The 18661-nt window shown below is 48.6% G+C and overlaps 1 protein-coding gene across 1 annotated transcript in view; it reads left to right on the top strand.

The window, feature by feature from the left end:
* The window catches only part of TIMM44 (translocase of inner mitochondrial membrane 44), a 128059-nt gene that overhangs the window by 53276 nt on the left and 56122 nt on the right, over window positions 1-18661 (top strand). The window contains exon 6 of the mRNA XM_075352509.1: window positions 8002-8141. Coding sequence (XP_075208624.1) covers window positions 8002-8141 — 140 coding nt within the window. The remainder of the gene's footprint in view (window positions 1-8001; window positions 8142-18661) is intronic.

Below are 18661 nucleotides of genomic sequence, written 5' to 3'. Positions count from 1 at the left end.
ATGCTCTTCTGGCACTTCGGGGCTCTGTATATGGAGTCCACAAACTATTCCAGAAAAATCTGTGCAGTAGTGCTCCTTCTCTCCCTCGCAAGTTTCGCTATGTGGCTACTGCACAGATGCAGAAATTGTGTGACCTATGTTGGTGCTATTGTTACTCGTTTTCCAGGGTACAGGGGCAAAAACAATTTTTGTGGTAAAAATGTATTTTTCACCACCAATGGAATAAAATTATTTAGCACACCTGTATTGTCAATATGATCATTGCACCCTTAGATTAATTCATTGAGAAGTGTATTTTGTAAAATCTGTACTGCAATATAGTGCTCTTTCCCTTCTGAGCTTTGCACTGTGCCTCACAAGTAATTTTGTGACCATATATAGGGTATTGTCTTAGGGGGGCTTTACACGCAGCGATATCACAAGCGATATTGCTGGTGAAAGCACCCGCCCCTGTCGTTTGTGCGTGACTGGCAAATCGCTGCACGTGGCGCACAAAATCGTTAGGATCCGTCACACGCACTTACCTTCCTAGCGACGTCGCTGTTGCCTGCGAACCACCTGCTTTCTAAGCGGTCGTTTCATGCGGCGTCACTAAGTGGCCGCCCAATAGAAGCGTGGGGGGCGGAGATGAGCGGCCGTAACATCCCGCCAACCTCCTTCCTTCCTCGTTGCCGGCGGCCGCAGGTAAGCTGTAGTTCGTCGTTCCCGAGGTGTCACACGTAGCGATGTGTGCTGCCTTGGGAACGACGAACAACCTCCATCCTGCAACAATCAACGATTTTTTTAAAATGAACGACGTATCAACGATAAGGTGAGTATTTTTGATCGTTAACGGACGTTTGTTGGTGTCGCACGCAACGACGTTGCTAACGATGCCGAATGTGCATCACGAAATTCCTGACCCCGGCGATATATCGTTAGATACGTCGTTGCGTCTAATGGGGCCTTAACTTTGGAGAAATTGTGTAACCAATTGTATCAATTTATTTCCCATATTACCCTTTTGAAAATTAAAAACTTGGGGGCAAAGCAACTTTGTATTAAAAAAATTGGACAGTTTTAATTTAGTCAACCTAATGCAATATAATTTTGTGAATTGCCTGAGGTGGAAAAATGCTCAACACATCCCTAGATAAATTCCTCAAGAGGTGTAGTTTCCAAAATGGGCTCACTTGTTTATGCTGTTTTGCCATTTCAGGAGCTCTTAAAATGTGATGTGGCGTCCACTAACTTTTCCAGCCAAAACAACGCTCCAAAATTCCAATAGCGATCTTTCCCTTCTGAGCCCTGCCTTGCACCCAAAAGTCGTTTTCCACCACAGATGGGGTAACTGTGTATGCAGCAAAAATTGCACAACAAATTGTATTGTCCATTTCTTTGTCGCTCCATTGGGAGACCCAGACAATTGGGTGTATAGCTTCTGCCTCCGGAGGCCACACAAAGTATTACACTTAAAAGTGTAAAGCCCCTCCCCTTCTGCCTATACACCCCCCCCCGTGCATCACGGGCTCCTCAGTTTTTATGCTTTGTGCGAAGGAGGCACACATGCACGCATAGCTCCACAATTTAGTCAGCAGCAGCTGCTGATTATATCGGATGGAAGAAAAGAGGGCCCATAACAGGGCCCCCGGCATGCTCCCTTCTCACCCCACTCTGGTCGGCGGTGCTGTTAAGGTTGAGGTACCCATTGCGGGTACATAGGCAGGAGCCACATGCTGTTTTCCTTCCCCATCCCTTAGGGGCTCTGGGTGAAGTGGGATCCTAACCGGTCACCAGGCACTGGGACCGTGCTCCCTCCGAAGCCCCTGGGGGAATCTGCTGGATAGGAGACCGGGTATTGTCAGGGACAAGGCCCTGCTCCTCTGAGGTACTCTGTGTCCCCTTGGGGACGGCGCATAGAGCGCCTGTGTTTTGGACGCTGCAGCAGCTGCTGGGTGTGTTGGTGCGCCGGGACTACCACGCTGACCGCGCTTGTTTGCCGGCCGCGCTTATAACTTTACTCCCCGGCTTTTGCGGCCTAGTACCGCATACTCCCGCCCCCGGGTCTGCCAGTCAGGGGTAAGGGCGGGACGCTGCACTGGACGTCAGCGCTGAGGGCTGGAGCATACTTCGTATCCTCCTCCCCCCTCACTCCCTCCTCCTCTCAGAACGCTGGCAGCCATTCCTATCAGCACTTCTGACGCTGGAGAACTTCAGAGGGGAGCTCCACAGCTCTGGGAGGCCCAGGCAGGGAATCTGGTGGGCACACAACCGCTGCAGGCGGTCGGTAAGCCGCACCTGTCACTAGGTGCTGGCCCCCTGGGTGCCGAAGTGTATATTTATATGATTATACTGTATACATTTTCTCTGTACGGCCGCACTATTGCTTTGGCTATATACCCTCTCTGATTGCTCTAAGAGGAGACAACAGCATGTCGTCCGCAAAAAGCAAGGGTGCCAAGGCACAGGCTTATTTTGCAGCCTGTACCTCATGTGCGGCTATGCTACCTGCAGGTTCCACCTACCCTCATTGTGTGCAATGTTCGGCCCCTGTGACACTCACTCAGCCGGAGCCTCTGCCACTGGTGGGACCCCCGGCCCAGGTGGAACCACCTGCTGCCACTGTCCAGGTGACAGGGACAGAGTTTGCAGTATTCGCTGATAAACTGTCTGAGTCTATGGATAAATGGTCTGCTAAGATACTAGAAGCTTTGCAGTCCAGACCGGTAACACAGGCCCCGGGCACAGTTGAATCATTGACCCCAGGCCCCCCTCGGTTGGAGCAGCAAAGTGCTCCTGGGGCGACTCATAGGTCCCACGGTGAGGAATCCGACATGGACCGCAGTCCCAGACCGGCTAAGCGGGCTCGCTGGGAGCTTCCCTCGACTTCATCACACTGTTCAGGGTCTCAGCATGAGGACTCTCTGGAGGATGAAGCGGATGGGGCAGATCAGGGCTCTGATCCTGACACCGCTCTCAACCTTGATACACCTGAAGGGGACGCCATAGTAAACGACCTTATAGCGTCCATCAATCAGGTGTTGGATCTTTCTCCTCCAGCTCCTCCGATTGAGGAGTCAGCTTCTCAGCAGGAGAAATTCCGTTTTAGGTTTCCCAAACGTACACGGAGTGGGTTTCTTGATCACTCCGACTTCAGAGATACAGTCCAGAAACACCGGGCTTTTCCAGATAAGCGCTTTACTAAGCGCCTTAATGACACACGTTATCCCTTCCCCCCTGACGTAGTCAAGGGTTGGGCTCAGTGTCCCAAGGTGGATCCTCCAGTCTCTAGACTGGCGGCTAGATCCATAGTTGCAGTGGCAGATGGTGCATCACTCAAGGATGCCACTGACAGGCAGATAGAGCTCCTGATGAAATCCATCTATGAAGCTATTGGCGCGTCCTTTGCTCCGGCATTCGCAGCCGTATGGGCACTCCAAGCTATCTCAGCTTGTCAGTCTGAGATTAATGCAGTCACACGTGCCTCTACTCCGCAGGTTGTGTCCTTAACCTCTCAGGCGTCGGCGTTTGCGTCCTACGCCATGAATGCTGTCCTGGACTCTGCGAGCCGTACGGCGGTAGCATCCGCCAATTCGGTGGCAGTCCGCAGGGCCATGTGGCTACGTGAATGGAAGGCAGACTCTGCTTCCAAAAAGTTCTTAACCGGGTTGCCATTTTCTGGCGACCGCCTGTTTGGCGAGCGATTGGATGAAATCATTAAACAATCCAAGGGAAAGGACTCGTCCTTACCACAGTCCAAACCAAACAGACCTCCACAACGGAAGGTACAATCGAGGTTTCGGTCCTTTCGGCCCTCAGCCAGATCTCAATTCTCCTCGTCCAACAGGCCACAGAAGGGTCAGAGGAACTCCGATTCATGGCGGTCTAAGTCACGTCCTAAGAAGACCGCCGGAGGAACCGCTCCCAAAGCGGCCTCCTCATGACTCTCGGCCTCCCCAAACCAAATCCTCGGTCGGTGGCAGGCTCTCCCGCTTTTGCGACGCCTGGTTGCCACATGTCCAAGACCGATGGGTGAGAGACATTCTGTCTCACGGTTACAGGATAGAGTTCAGCTCTCGTCCTCCGACTCGTTTCTTCAGAACATCTCCACCCCCCGAGCGAGCCGATGCTCTTCTTCAGGCGGTGAGCACTCTGAAGGCAGAGGGAGTGGTGATCCCTGTTCCCCTTCAGCAATGGGGCCACGGTTTTTACTCCAACTTGTTTGTGGTGCCAAAAAAGGACGGATCTTTCCGTCCCGTTCTGGACCTCAAACTGCTCAACAGACACGTGAAAACCAGGCGGTTCCGGATGGAATCTCTCCGCTCAGTCATCGCCTCAATGTCCCAAGGAGACTTCCTAGCATCAATCGACATCAGGGATGCTTATCTCCACGTGCCGATTGCACCAGAGCATCAGCGCTTCCTGCGTTTCGCCATCGGGAATGAACACCTTCAGTTCGTGGCACTGCCTTTCGGCCTGGCGACAGCCCCACGGGTCTTCACCAAGGTCATGGCAACAGTGGTAGCAGTCCTACACTCTCAGGGACACTCGGTGATCCCTTACTTAGACGATCTGCTTGTCAAGGCCCCCTCTCAGGTGGCATGCCAACACAGCCTGAATATTGCTCTGGAGACTCTCCAGAGATTCGGGTGGATCATCAATTTCCCAAAGTCAAAATTGACACCGGCCCAATCACTGACATATCTCGGCATGGAGTTTCATACTCTCTCAGCGATAGTGAAGCTTCCGCTGGACAAACAGCGTTCACTACAAACAGGGGTGCAATCTCTCCTTCGAGCCCAGTCGCATCCCTTGAGGCGCCTCATGCACTTCCTAGGGAAGATGGTGGCAGCAATGGAGGCAGTTCCTTTTGCGCAGTTTCATCTGCGTCCACTTCAATGGGACATTCTCCGCAAATGGGACAGGAAGTCGACATCCCTCGACAGGAACGTCTCCCTTTCTCGGGCAGCCAAGGCTTCCCTTCAGTGGTGGCTTCTTCCCACTTCTCTGTCGAAGGGGAAATCCTTCCTGCCCCCATCCTGGGCTGTGGTCACGACGGACGCGAGTCTGTCAGGGTGGGGAGCGGTTTTTCTCCACCACAGGGCTCAGGGTACCTGGACTCAGCCAGAGTCCTCCCTTCAGATCAATGTTCTGGAGATAAGGGCAGTGTATCTAGCCCTAAAGGCGTTCCAGCCATGGCTGGAAGGCAGGCAGATCCGAATTCAGTCGGACAACGCCACGGCGGTGGCATACATCAACCACCAAGGCGGCACACGCAGTCGGCAAGCCTTCCAGGAGGTTCGGCGGATTCTGCTGTGGGTGGAAGCCACAGCCTCCACCATCTCCGCAGTTCACATCCCGGGCATAGAAAACTGGGAAGCAGACTTTCTCAGTCGCCAGGGCATGGACGCAGGGGAATGGTCTCTTCACCCGGACGTGTTTCAAGAGATCTGTTGCCGCTGGGGAACGCCGGACGTCGATCTCATGGCGTCTCGGCACAACAACAAAGTCCCGGCATTCATGGCACGGTCTCAAGATCACAGAGCTCTGGCGGCGGACGCATTAGTTCAGGATTGGTCGCAGTTTCGACTACCTTATGTGTTTCCTCCTCTGGCAATGCTGCCCAGAGTGTTACGCAAGATCAGGTCCGACTGCCGCCGCGCCATCCTCGTCGCTCCAGACTGGCCGAGGAGGTCGTGGTACCCGGATCTGTGGCATCTCACGGTGGGCCAACCGTGGGCACTACCAGACCGACCAGACTTGCTGTCTCAAGGGCCATTTTTCCATCTGAATTCTGCGGTCCTCAACCTGACTGTGTGGCCATTGAGTCCTGGATCCTAGCGTCTTCAGGGTTATCTCAAGAGGTCATTGCCACTATGAGACAGGCCAGGAAACCAACGTCCGCCAAGATCTACCACAGGGCGTGGAGGATCTTCTTATCCTGGTGCTCTGATCAGGGTTTTACTCCCTGGCCATTTGCCTTGCCCACTTTTCTGTCCTTCCTTCAATCCGGAATGGAAAAGGGTTTGTCTCTCGGCTCCCTTAAGGGACAAGTCTCGGCGTTCTCTGTGTTTTTTCAAAAGCGTCTAGCCAGGCTTCCGCAGGTCCGCACGTTCCTGCAGGGAGTTTGCCACATAGTCCCTCCTTACAAGCGTCCGCTGGAACCCTGGGATCTCAACATGGTTCTACGGGCTCTTCAAAAACCACCTTTTGAGCCGCTGCGGGACGTCTCTCTATCACGTCTTTCGCAGAAGGTGGTCTTCCTAGTGGCAGTCACTTCACTTCGGAGAGTGTCTGAGCTAGCAGCGCTGTCATGCAAAGCCCCTTTCCTGGTGTTTCACCAGGACAAGGTGGTTCTGCGCCCGGTGCCGGAATTTCTCCCGAAGGTGGTATCCCCTTTTCATCTCAATCAGGATATCTCCTTACCTTCTTTTTGTCCTCATCCAGTTCACCAATGTGAAAAGGATTTGCATTTGTTAGATCTGGTGAGAGCACTCAGACTCTACATTTCTCGTACGGCGCCCCTGCGCCGCTCGGATGCGCTCTTTGTCCTTGTCGCTGGCCAGCGTAAAGGGTCGCAGGCTTCCAAGTCAACCTTGGCTCGGTGGATCAAGGAACCAATTCTGGAAGCCTACCGCTCTTCTGGGCTTCCGGTTCCTTCAGGGCTGAAGGCCCATTCTACCAGAGCCCCGTGGGTGCGTCCTGGGCTTTGCGGCACCAGGCTACGGCTCAGCAGGTGTGTCAGGCGGCTACCTGGTCGAGTCTGCACACTTTCACGAAACACTATCAAGTGCATACCTACGCTTCGGCAGATGCCAGCCTAGGTAGGCGAGTCCTTCAGGCGGCGGTTGCCCACCTGTAGGAAGGGGCCGTTTTACGGCTCTTTTACCGAGGTATTCTTTTACCCACCCAGGGACTGCTTTTGGACGTCCCAATTGTCTGGGTCTCCCAATGGAGCGACAAAGAAGAAGGGAATTTTGTTTACTTACCGTAAATTCCTTTTCTTCTAGCTCTAATTGGGAGACCCAGCACCCGCCCCTGTTCCCTTCGGGCTGTTGTTTTTTTGTGTACACATGTTGTTCATGTTGAATTGTTCTTTTGGTTCATGGTTTCAGTTCTCCGAACATCCTTCGGATTGAATTTACCTTGACCAATTTATAAGTTGCCTCCTTCCTGCTTTTGCACCAAAACTGAGGAGCCCGTGATGCACGGGGGGGTGTATAGGCAGAGGGGAGGGGTTAAACTTTTTAAAGTGTAATACTTTGTGTGGCCTCCGGAGGCAGAAGCTATACACCCAATTGTCTGGGTCTCCCAATTGGAGCTAGAAGAAAAGGAATTTACGGTAAGTAAACAAAATTCCCTTCTTTCTCCTGTGAAAATGAAACATTTACACAATTTTTTGCTTAATTTAATGTATCTTTTATGGTGGGAAAACCCCTTTAAGCTCCTACTGAAACCGCAGGTCAAAGGTCTTTGAGAACCTAAATCCTTGACTTTCAACTCAATTGATGGCACCTTCAGTTATTTAAGTTGTCAGACAGAGGGAGAATGCTTCATCTGTCAGGCTATCCCTAATAACAGGATAATGGGGAAATAAAAACCTCTGTGGTACTTTAATTTCTAACTGGAACAAAAAAAATTACTTAAAAATGAAATCATGAAATAAATGCACGTGATTATTATGGTCATTGTTATTATTAATGTACTTTAAAATGAAGGTGATTTAATGTGACAAGTTGCCTATAGAAGATTCTTTATAAGGCAGTTGACGCGCACGTATTTTCCATTTTTGTCTGCCTAGCCATCATTTTTAATTGCATGTTATATTCTCAGGTTTTTTCATTGACAAAGGTAATTTCATTGCACAATATAGTCTGTGACCGGAAATAAAATAATAAATCTATGCAGGTTGGCTAAGAAATAAATTATTTGCAGTTACTTTTGCCCATAGCCTGTTGAATAATTGGTCTGGTACTGAGGGAATAGTGGTGACTAAATTTTTTTATATTTATATTTTTCCAGGGGGTTGAAACTGTAAAAAAGGAGATTGATGAAAGTATCTTAGCCCAAACCGGGCCATATCGACCACCATCTAGGCTGAGGAAGAGGAGTGAATTTTCAGGGGAGAAAATGACTGAAGAAAAGATATTTGAACCTAATGAGTGAGTAATTTACTCTATTTCTGCACATAGCTCCGCAATTAGTGCTTGTCCCTACATGTGGAATTTCCAAAGCATTAAAACTGCAGAATTGTTCATTTTTTTTTTTTATAATTCAATTTTAATATGCTACACTTTAATCAAAAATACAGAAAATGATACAATAAATTGTAGAGAAATTCACAGTGGCAAATACTAATGTGGATTTTGGTGCATAAAAATGTGTGCTTCATTCTCTGTATGCATTACAATTTTGAAATACCCACTGATATTTGCATCAGACGTTGTGGATTTTTTGGTCAAACAATTTTTTTCCAAACTATGAAAATATTTAGAGTGCTTTGCGAAATTATTCAGCTCCCTTGAATTTTTCAACCTTTTCCCACATTTCAGGCTTCAAACATAAAGATACAAATTTTAATGCTATGGTGAAGAATCAACAACAAATGGGAAAGAAATGTGAAGCTAAACAAAATTTATTATTTTAAACTTTTGTAAAAAATAATAAACTGAAAATTAGGGTGTGCAATATTATTCGTCCCCTTTACTTTCAGTGCAGCAAACTCACTCCAGAAGTTCATTGAGGATCTCTGAATGTTGTCCTAAATGACTGATGATGATAAATATAAGCCACCTGTGTGTAATCAAGTCTCATATAAATGCACCTGCTCTGTGATAGTCTCTGTGCTTTAAACAGAATACTGAGACTATCATGAAGACCAAGAAACACAACAGGCAGGTCCGTGATACTGTTGTGGAGTAGTTTAAAGCCAGATTTGGTTACAAAAAGATTTCCAAAACTTTAAACATCCCAAGGAACACTGTGCAAGTGATCATATTGAAATGGAAGGAGTATCCTACCACTGCAAATCTACCAAGACACGGCCGTCCATCCAAACTTTCATCTCAAACAAGTAGAAGACTGATGAGAGATGCAGCCAAGAGGCCCATGATCACTCTGGATGAACTGCAAAGATCTGCAGCTGAGGTGGGAGAGTCTGTCCATAGGACAACAATCAAGTCATACACTGCACAAATCTGGCCTTTGAGGAAGAGTGGCGAGAAGAAAGCCATTTCTCAAAGATATCCATAAAAAGTATTGTTTAAAGTTTGCCGCAAGCCACCTGTGAGACACACCAAACGTGGAAGAAGGTGCTCTGGTCAGATGAAACAAAAATCGAACTATTTGGGCACCATGCCAAACCATATGTTTGGCGTAAAAGCAACACAGCTCATCACCCTGAACACACCATCCCCACTGTCAAACATGGTGGTGGCAGCATCATGGTTTGTGTCTTCTTTGCTTCAGCAGGGACTGGGAAGATGGTTAAAATTGATGGGAAGATGGATGGAGCCAAATACAGGACCATTCTTGAAGATAACCTGTTGGAGTCTGCAAAAGACCTGAGACTGGGACAGAGATTCGTCTTCCAACAAGACAATGATCCCAAAAAGGCAAAATCTACAATGGAATGGTTCACAAATAAACGTATCCAGGTGTTAGAATGGCCAAGTCAAAGTCGACCTGAATCCAATCGAGAATCTGTGGAAAGAGCTGAAAACTGCTGTTCACAAACGCTCTCCATCCAACCTCACTCAGCTGGAGCTGTTTACAAAGGAAGAATGGGCAAGAATTTCAGTCTCTCGATGTGCAAACTGATAGACAAATACCCCAAGCGACTTGCAGCTGTAATCGCAGCAAAAGGTGGCGCTACAAAGTATTAACTTAAAGGGGACTAATAATATTGCACGCCCCGATTTTCCGTTATTTGTTTTTTAAAAAGGTTTAAAATAAGCAATAAATTTCGTTCAACTTCACAATTGTGTCCCACTTGTTGATTCTTCACCATCACATTAAATTTTTTATCTTTATGTTTGAAGCCTGAAATGTGGGAAAAAGTTTAAAAATTCAAGGGGGACGAATACTTTCGCAAGGCATTGTACATCCCAGTTCCAATCCTAGGTCAGTAATAAGCCAAAACTTTTCTGCATGAGGATCCACTGCATTTACACTAATAAAATGTTTGCACATAAACTGCTTATGTTTCAGTAGTTCTTTACATTTTTGTGGCATGACGCTTTATAGTGGAGCAGCTCTGGCAGACAAGAGGGTGGTGTGCGCTAGCCTGATACACCTACAATGAACACATGCCCAATGATTCATTTAAGACAGTCAAAACTGTTGCGCAAAGCAAAGGGAGTCAGCCACATGCAAAAGGGTATGCCAAGGGTATATCGAGCACCCTAATTTGCAAATTTGATAAGGAACTTTATACAGGGTTGTTTTGATTTTTTTATTCACATAGTGGTATTTAAAAAAAAAAAAAAAATTAAGAAATGAAGCATTAAAAACAGTTAATATTGTATACATGTTGAGCAATGCTTTCCTTTAATTTTCTGCGGATAAATCCAATATATTCGTGTTTCGGACGTATGCAGCGACAGGGCCATTGAGTATAATGGAGCAGACAGAAGCGTAGGCTCTGTCTTGCACCATTTTCGGGTCTATACGCTCTCTGTAGGCGGATGCCCAGACGTAGCAGACTACGTTCGGGTGTCTGCCTGCAAAAAGCGTATACACCTGAAAATGGTGCAAGACAGAGCATACGCTTCTGTCTGCTCCATTATACTCAATGGCCCTGTCGCTGCATACGTCTGAAACCCGTTTTGTGGGGGGAGTGGCGGGATTTCGGACGTATGCCCCGTCAAAGCCACTGAAACGCAATGTGAAAAGGGCTTAAGTAATATATTTAGTGGTTTTAATGATATACCCAGATTATTGAGTACCTCTTAAAATATTGTCTATTCACATTTTGCGAGGTTATGACTTTCGTGATCAGTCTGTCACCATAACCTCCATCTTTTTGTGATGTTGAAACATTCCTTCCTGAAGGTCACTTCCGAAGAGCATATAAGTTTTCCTCTAAGAAACTCTCCATAGAGAATGGGGGAGATCATGTGATAGCATGGCAACTATCGGCACGTAAAGAGTATTTCCACTGATGGGTTTTCTGAACACTGAGAACTCAATATATTTTCGAAACAAAATCCCCAGTCAAGAAAATATCCAAAAATTCAACACTTTTTGTCTGTCCTTTAAAATGTTCACTGTAAATTCACATCATTGGTGTTCAAAAACGTAATGAAGTCTCCAGACTAAACCAAAAGGATATCGTCCACATATTGACCATATCAGACTATCGCAGAGGAAAAAATAAAGTGCAACAAAAAGAATTGCTAAAGTAGGGGGAAAAAAAGAGCCCATCGGTGTTCCCGTATAAGTACCGTATTTTTCGCTTTATGAGACGCACCTGATTATAAGAAGCACCCCCAAATTTGGTGAAGGAAAAGAGAATTATTTTTTTTAATGTTAAATGGGGTCCATCTTATAATGCCAGTGTCCGTCTAACAAATCATATAGGGTATATGTCGCTCATAGCCCCCCCATCCTAAAATTAGCCCCCCCTAATCTGGATATGGCCCCCTTATATTGAATATAGCCCCCTTGTGCTGGGACACGTCCCCCTGTGCTGCCCATGGCCCCTATAGATGGCACACCTCCCCTGTTAGATATGGCCCCCATGTGTGCTGCCCATGGCCACTATAGATGGCACATCTCCCCTTTGTTTGATATGGCCCTCATACAGCTGCCCATGGCCACTATAGATGGCACATCTCCCCTGTTAGATATGGCCCCCATGTGTGCTGCCCATGGCCACTATAGATGGCACATCGCCCCAGTGTTAGATATGACCCCCATGTGTGCTGCCCATGGCCACTATAGGGGGCATATCTAACACAGGGGAGGTGTGCCATCTATAGTGGCCATGGGCAGCACACATGGGGGCATATCTAACACAGGGGAGATGTGCCATCTATAGTGGCCATGGGCAGCTGTATGAGGGCCATATCAAACACAGGGGAGATGTGCCATCTATAGTGGTCATGGGCAGCACACATGGGGGCATATCTAACAAAGGGGAGATGTGCCATCATGTGTGCTGCCCATGACCACTATAGACGGCACATCTCCCCTGTGTTTGATATGGCCCTCATACAGCTGCCCATGGCCACTATAGATGGCACATCTCCCCTGTTAGATATGGCCCCCCATGTGTGCTGCCCATGGCCACTATAGATGGCACATCTCCCCTGTGTTAGATATGCCCCCATGTGTGCTGCCCATGGCCACTATAGATGGCACACCTCCCCTGTGTTTGATATGGCCCTCATACAGCTGCCCATGGTCCCTATAGATGGCACATCTCCCCTGTTAGATATGGCCCCCCATGTGTGCTGCCCATGGCCACTATAGATGGCACATCTCCCCTGTGTTAGATATGCCCCCATGCTGCTGCCCATAATAAAATAAAACACTTTCCTTACCTTCTCAGCGCTGTAATCACTGTGTCTCCCTCCTCGCAGTTGAGCTCCGAGTCCTCCATCCTACACTTCCTGGTTCTTGCTGCCGGTCATGTGATCGGCACGGCAGGGTGATATCATCTCTTCCTGCCTTATCACAGACAACAGCAGCAGGAGACCGGAGATCAGCGCTGGAGGAGGTGAGTAAGGCTTTTTTTATATTACTAAGGGCAGCAGCACGGGGGCCATATCTAACACAGGGGGGATCATGTGCGATCAAAGGAGGGTGCAGGCTTATATAATATGCACCGCTGCCCCAGCCCCTCAGCGTGATGCAGTTTCAGCACTACACTGCTGGACTGCGGCTGTGCATATTATATGAGCGGGAGCAGAAGATCTAACGCTGCCGCCCGCAGCTGTCACCTGCCCCCAGCACCACTCAAGAACGGACACTGCAGAATATATATGTGTATATATTGTGAGGTAGCGTGGTCGGCTGCGTAGCAGAAAACACGGGATCTAGGCACCAAGGGTCACAGCACACGGTTTATTTGCACAAACCACAAGTCCAATACAGCATACACTTGTTTCTCCGGCAGATACTCAGGGAGTTGTATTCACTCCCTCACACACTAGGGCCACGCCCATGTTCCTGTTTCCTTTTAACCCTCACTTCAGCCTGTAGGGAAACAGGATTAACCCTGGAGTGGAGTTGCCTTCTATACATGGAGGGAGCACAACCGGGGCGAGACGTACCGGCCGTCATGAACTACCCCGGTCACAGTCTCACACACCCCCCCCTCAGTTCAAGCGTGCGGGGTTGAACTCCCGCCATCAAACACGGGCCGCGGGACAAGGCATCGGCGTTGCCCTGCAACCTACCGGCCCGGTGTTCAACCGTAAACCGGAAGTTCTGCAGAGAAAGGAACCACCGGGTAACCCGGGCATTCCGTTCCTTGGCGGACCTCATCCAGACCAGCGGAGAGTGATCAGTCACCAAGCGAAACTGCCGTCCCAGCAGGTAATAGCGCAGGGACTCCAAGGCCCACTTAATCGCCAGGCACTCCTTCTCCACTACGCTATAATTCCGCTCAGGAGGGGTGAGCTTTCTACTCAAGAAGGTGACTGGGTGTTCCTCCCCCTTAACCACCTGAGACAGCACTGCCCCAGGCCGACCTCAGAGGCATCAGTCTGTACTATGAACTCCTTCCGGAAATCAGGATTGACAAGAGCGGGTTGTCCGCACAGGACCCCCTTCAGGGCCCGGAAGGAGTCCTCGGCCTGCGGAGTCCAGCGCACCATGACGGACTTCTTGCCTTTGAGAAGGTCTGTCAAGGGGGCCGATAGTCCCTCAAAATCCTTTACAAACCTCCTGTAGTACCCCACAATACCCAGGAAAGCCCTAACCTGCTTCGTGGTCAGGGGTCTAGGCCACTTCTGGATCGCCTCCACTTTGTTAATTTGGGGCTTAATCACTCCTTGGCCTATTACGTAGCCCAAGTAGCGGGCTTCCGTGAGCCCTAACGCACATTTCTTGGGATTGGCTGTCAATCCGGCTGTTCGGAGCGCGTCCACCACCGCTTGTACCTGGTCCAAGTGGGTCTGCCAATCGGAGCTATAAATAATGATGTCATCAAGGTACGCTGATGCATACGCCTGGTGGGGTTCCAGCACCAAGTCCATCAACCTCTGGAATGTGGCCGGAGCACCGTGTAACCCAAAAGGCAAGACAACATAGTGGAAGAGACCCTCCGGCGTAACAAAAGCGGTTTTCTCCTTTGCGGACTCTGTCAGTGGCACCTGCCAGTACCCCTTGGCCAGGTCAAGCGTGGTGAAGTATCGCGCCTGTCCCAGCCTATCAATCAGCTCATCCACCCGGGGCATGGGGTAGAGATCGAACTTGGATATTTCGTTCAATCTCCTAAAGTCATTGCAGAACCTTAAGGAGCCATCGGGTTTTGGTATTAGAACAATGGGACTAGCCATTCACTCCGGGATTTTTCGATGACCCCTAGTCGTAGCATTGTCTTCACTTCCTCTGATATGGCTTGTCTTCGAGCCTCCGGTACCCGGTATGACTTCAGGCGTACCTTCAGGTGAGGCTCGGTGACAATGTCATGTCGTATCAGACTTGTCCTACCAGGCAGCTCGGAGAAGACCTCGGGGTTCTGCTGAACCAGCCGTCTGGCCTCTCGCCTCTGTTGCTTGGTGAGGGCTTCTCCAATCCTTACTTCCGGTTCGTCCTCTCCGGAGGTCGCTGGAGCCAGGGTTGAACGACCCGAAGAGGAGGGAGATGGAGAAAGATCAACCATCAGGCTTTCCCGTTCCTGCCAAGGTTTTAACAGATTGACATGGTATATTTGTTCAGGTTTCCGCCTACCGGGCTGCAATACCTTATAGTTGACCACCCCGATTCTTTCCTTTATCTCGTAGGGGCCTTGCCACTGAGCCAGGAATTTACTCTCCGCCGTGGGGATTAATACCAACACCCGATCCCCGGGTTTAAAGGTTCGCACGGTGGCTTGTCTATTGTAGCGGCCGCTTTGCGCGGCCTGAGCCTCCTGTAAATGCTCCTTCACAATTGGCATGACCGCGCTTATGCGGTTCTGCATTCCTAAAATGTGTTCAATCACACTTTTATGGGGGGTGGGCTCCTGCTCCCAGGTTTCTTTTGCCAGGTCCAACAATCCCCGGGGATGTCGCCCGTATAACAACTCAAAAGGCGAAAACCCCGTGGATGCCTGTGGCACCTCTCGGATGGCAAACATCAAATAGGGAAGCATCATATCCCAGTCTTTTCCGTCTTTTGAAATCACCCTTTTTAGCATGGTTTTCAGGGTTTTATTGAAACGCTCGACTAAACCGTCCGTTTGAGGATGATACACCGACGTACGCAACTGCTTGATCTGGAGTAGCCGGCACAGCTCTTTGGTCACTTTAGACATGAATGGGGTCCCCTGATCCGTAAGGATCTCCTTGGGCAACCCCACCCGGCAGAACACAGCAAACAACTCCCGAGCTATAAGCTTCGCCGCAGTATGTCTGAGAGGTATCGCCTCGGGATACCGGGTGGCATAGTCAACGATCACTAGGATGTGTTGGTGCCCTCGAGCGGATTTTACGAGGGGCCCCACCAGATCCATCCCTATCCGTTCAAAAGGGACTTCTATAATGGGTAAGGGCACCAACGGACTGCGAAAGTGGGCCAGGGGTGCGTTAAGCTGACACTCCGGGCAGGTTTCACAGAACCGTTTTACCTCCCCGAAGACCCCGGGCCAATAGAACCTTTGCAATATTCGCTCCTGCGTTTTCTTGACCCCCAGGTGGCCACTCATCAGGTGTTTATGAGCCAAGTCGAGGACCCGCCGGCGATACGGCTGGGGCACCACCAACTGCTCTACCCCCACGCCCCTTATTTCATCTACCCGGTAGAGTAAATCCTGCTTAAGGGCGAAATGGGGGTACCTTACCTGGGCACCGGGTAGCTGTGCCACCCTGTCAACCACTGTCACCCGACTACGGGCATGTATTAATGTAGGGTCCTGGAGTTGGGCTGTCCCAAACGTATCCGGGGACACCTCCAACTCCGGAATAGGCTCGACCATCTCAGCCTCTCCTGCCAATACCTCTAGGGGCGACCTATCGGGTTCACACTCTGTCCCTATCATGGGGACCCCTACGGCAGGCGTCCCGGATTCGGGATTGTCGGGCTCAGGTCCCGGATGGTCCAATACCTGAAGGGACTTAGGAGGCCCCTTCTATAGAGTCCAAAAATACGGCAGATCCCTTCCTAGGATCACGTCATAGGGAAGAGAGTTCATAAGTCCCACCTCATGTTGCACCTGTCCGCAGGGTGCTGTGATGGTGACATCCCCCGTGGGATAGTCTCGTTGGTCCCCATGTATGCAAACCACCCCCACGGTACGTCCTGTGGCCTTTGTTAGCCCTTAGGGTTGATCGCACAAGTGTCACTAAGCTTCCGGAATCCAACAAGCCTGTAACCGGACGTCCATTCACCTGTATTTGGCACAAGTGGGGCTCAGTCTCCGGGGAGACAAGGTCCGCGGTATATACCGCCTGAGCATACATTGAACCCCGCCGGGTAACCCCACAATCCATGGGCTCCATGGTGAGTGGACACTGGGCCTCCATATGTCCCACCCGCTGGCACCGCCAACATCTAATTGGGAAGGATACCTCCTTGACGAGTTGTCGTTTAGGGTACATAGCCTTCCGGACCGCAGGGACGGCGGGCGCGACCTCAGACGGGACGGTAATGGACTCCCGCACCGGTGTCAGCGGTGAGTCCTTGGCCCGAGGCTTGGATGGGCCGGACCGACGGGCGGCACGCAAAGTCTCAGTGTCCCGTATCAAGTCCTGCGTAGCCACATGCCGCTCCACCAGACTTACTAATTGGTCCAGGGTACTTGGGTCGCCCTGTCCTACCCACCGTTGAATGGTGACGGGTAAGGTACGCACAAAGCGATCCACCACTACCCTTTCCACCATTTTCACAGGGCTCAGAGTGTCAGGCTGCAACCACTTCTTTACCAGATGTAACAAGTCATAGGCCTGGGAGCGTACGGGTTTGGCTTCCTCATAGAACCACTGATTTACCCGCTGAGCCCGTACATAGGTATTCACCCCCAACCGAGCAAGTATTTCGGCTTTCAGGGTCGCATAGTCTATGGCGTCCTCGGTACAGAGGTCCAGGTATGCTTTTTGGGGCTCCCCCGTCAGATAGGGCGACAATACCTCAGCCCACTGGGGGGTCGGCAGCTTTTCCCGCTCGGCCACCCGCTCAAACACCGCCAGGAACGCTTCCACATCATCCCCCGGGGTCATCTTTTGCAACGCTTGTCTCACCGTTTTCTGGATGCTGCCGTCATCACCCGGTCCCGGGGTTGTTGCTGCCGGTCCGCCACGGATCGCCTTGGCCAGGAGAACCATCTGTTCTTGGTGTCTTTGTTCCAGCAATTGCAAGGCTTGCTGCTGACGTGCATTGGCTTGAACCAGCTGCTTTAGTATGTCCTCCATGGCGTCGCCGGGTTTTGGCTGTAGTATAGCCGCTTGAATCCAGGACATGTGCTACCGGGTCACCAGAAATGGAAGCTACACCTCACCGGGCTGGCATGCCCGCCGATTCTCCACCATATGTGAGGTAGCGTGGTCGGCTGCGTAGCAGAAAACACGGGATCTAGGCACCAAGGGTCACAGCACACGGTTTATTTGCACAAACCACAAGTCCAATACAGCATACACTTGTTTCTCCGGCAGATACTCAGGGAGTTGTATTCACTCCCTCACACACTAGGGCCACGCCCATGTTCCTGTTTCCTTTTAACCCTCACTTCAGCCTGTAGGGAAACAGGATTAACCCTGGAGTGGAGTTGCCTTCTATACATGGAGGGAGCACAACCGGGGCGAGACGTACCGGCCGTCATGGACTACCCCGGTCACAGTCTCACAATATATAATATATATATATATATGTGTGTGTGTGTGTATATATATATATATATATATATATATATATATATATATATATATATATATATATATATATATATATATATATATATATATATATATATATATATATATATATAGATATATATATATATATATATATATATATATATATATATATATATATATATATATATATATATATATATATATATATATATATAATACATAGCAACCATCCTTGCTCACATATATACACAGATATATTATATACATATATTATATATATATATATATATATATGTTTATATATATATATATATATATATATATATATATATATATATATGTATATAATATATGTATATAATATATCTGTGTATATATGTGAGCAAGGATGGTTGCTATGTATTATATATATATATATATATATATATATATATATATATATATATATATATATATATATATATATAATACATAGCAACCATCCTTGCTCACATATATACACAGATATATTATATACATATATTATATACATATATATATATATATATATATGTTTATATATATATATATATATATATATATATATGTATATATATATATATATATATGTATGTATATATATATATATATATGTTTATATATATATATATGTTTATATATATATATATGTTTATATATATATA

Source organism: Anomaloglossus baeobatrachus, chromosome 1 (assembly GCF_048569485.1).
Source record: "Anomaloglossus baeobatrachus isolate aAnoBae1 chromosome 1, aAnoBae1.hap1, whole genome shotgun sequence".
In the NCBI taxonomy this organism is placed as follows: domain Eukaryota; kingdom Metazoa; phylum Chordata; class Amphibia; order Anura; family Aromobatidae; genus Anomaloglossus; species Anomaloglossus baeobatrachus.
The sequence above is the reverse complement of the archived record's forward strand: the minus strand, read 5'-3'. Positions and strand labels throughout refer to the sequence as shown.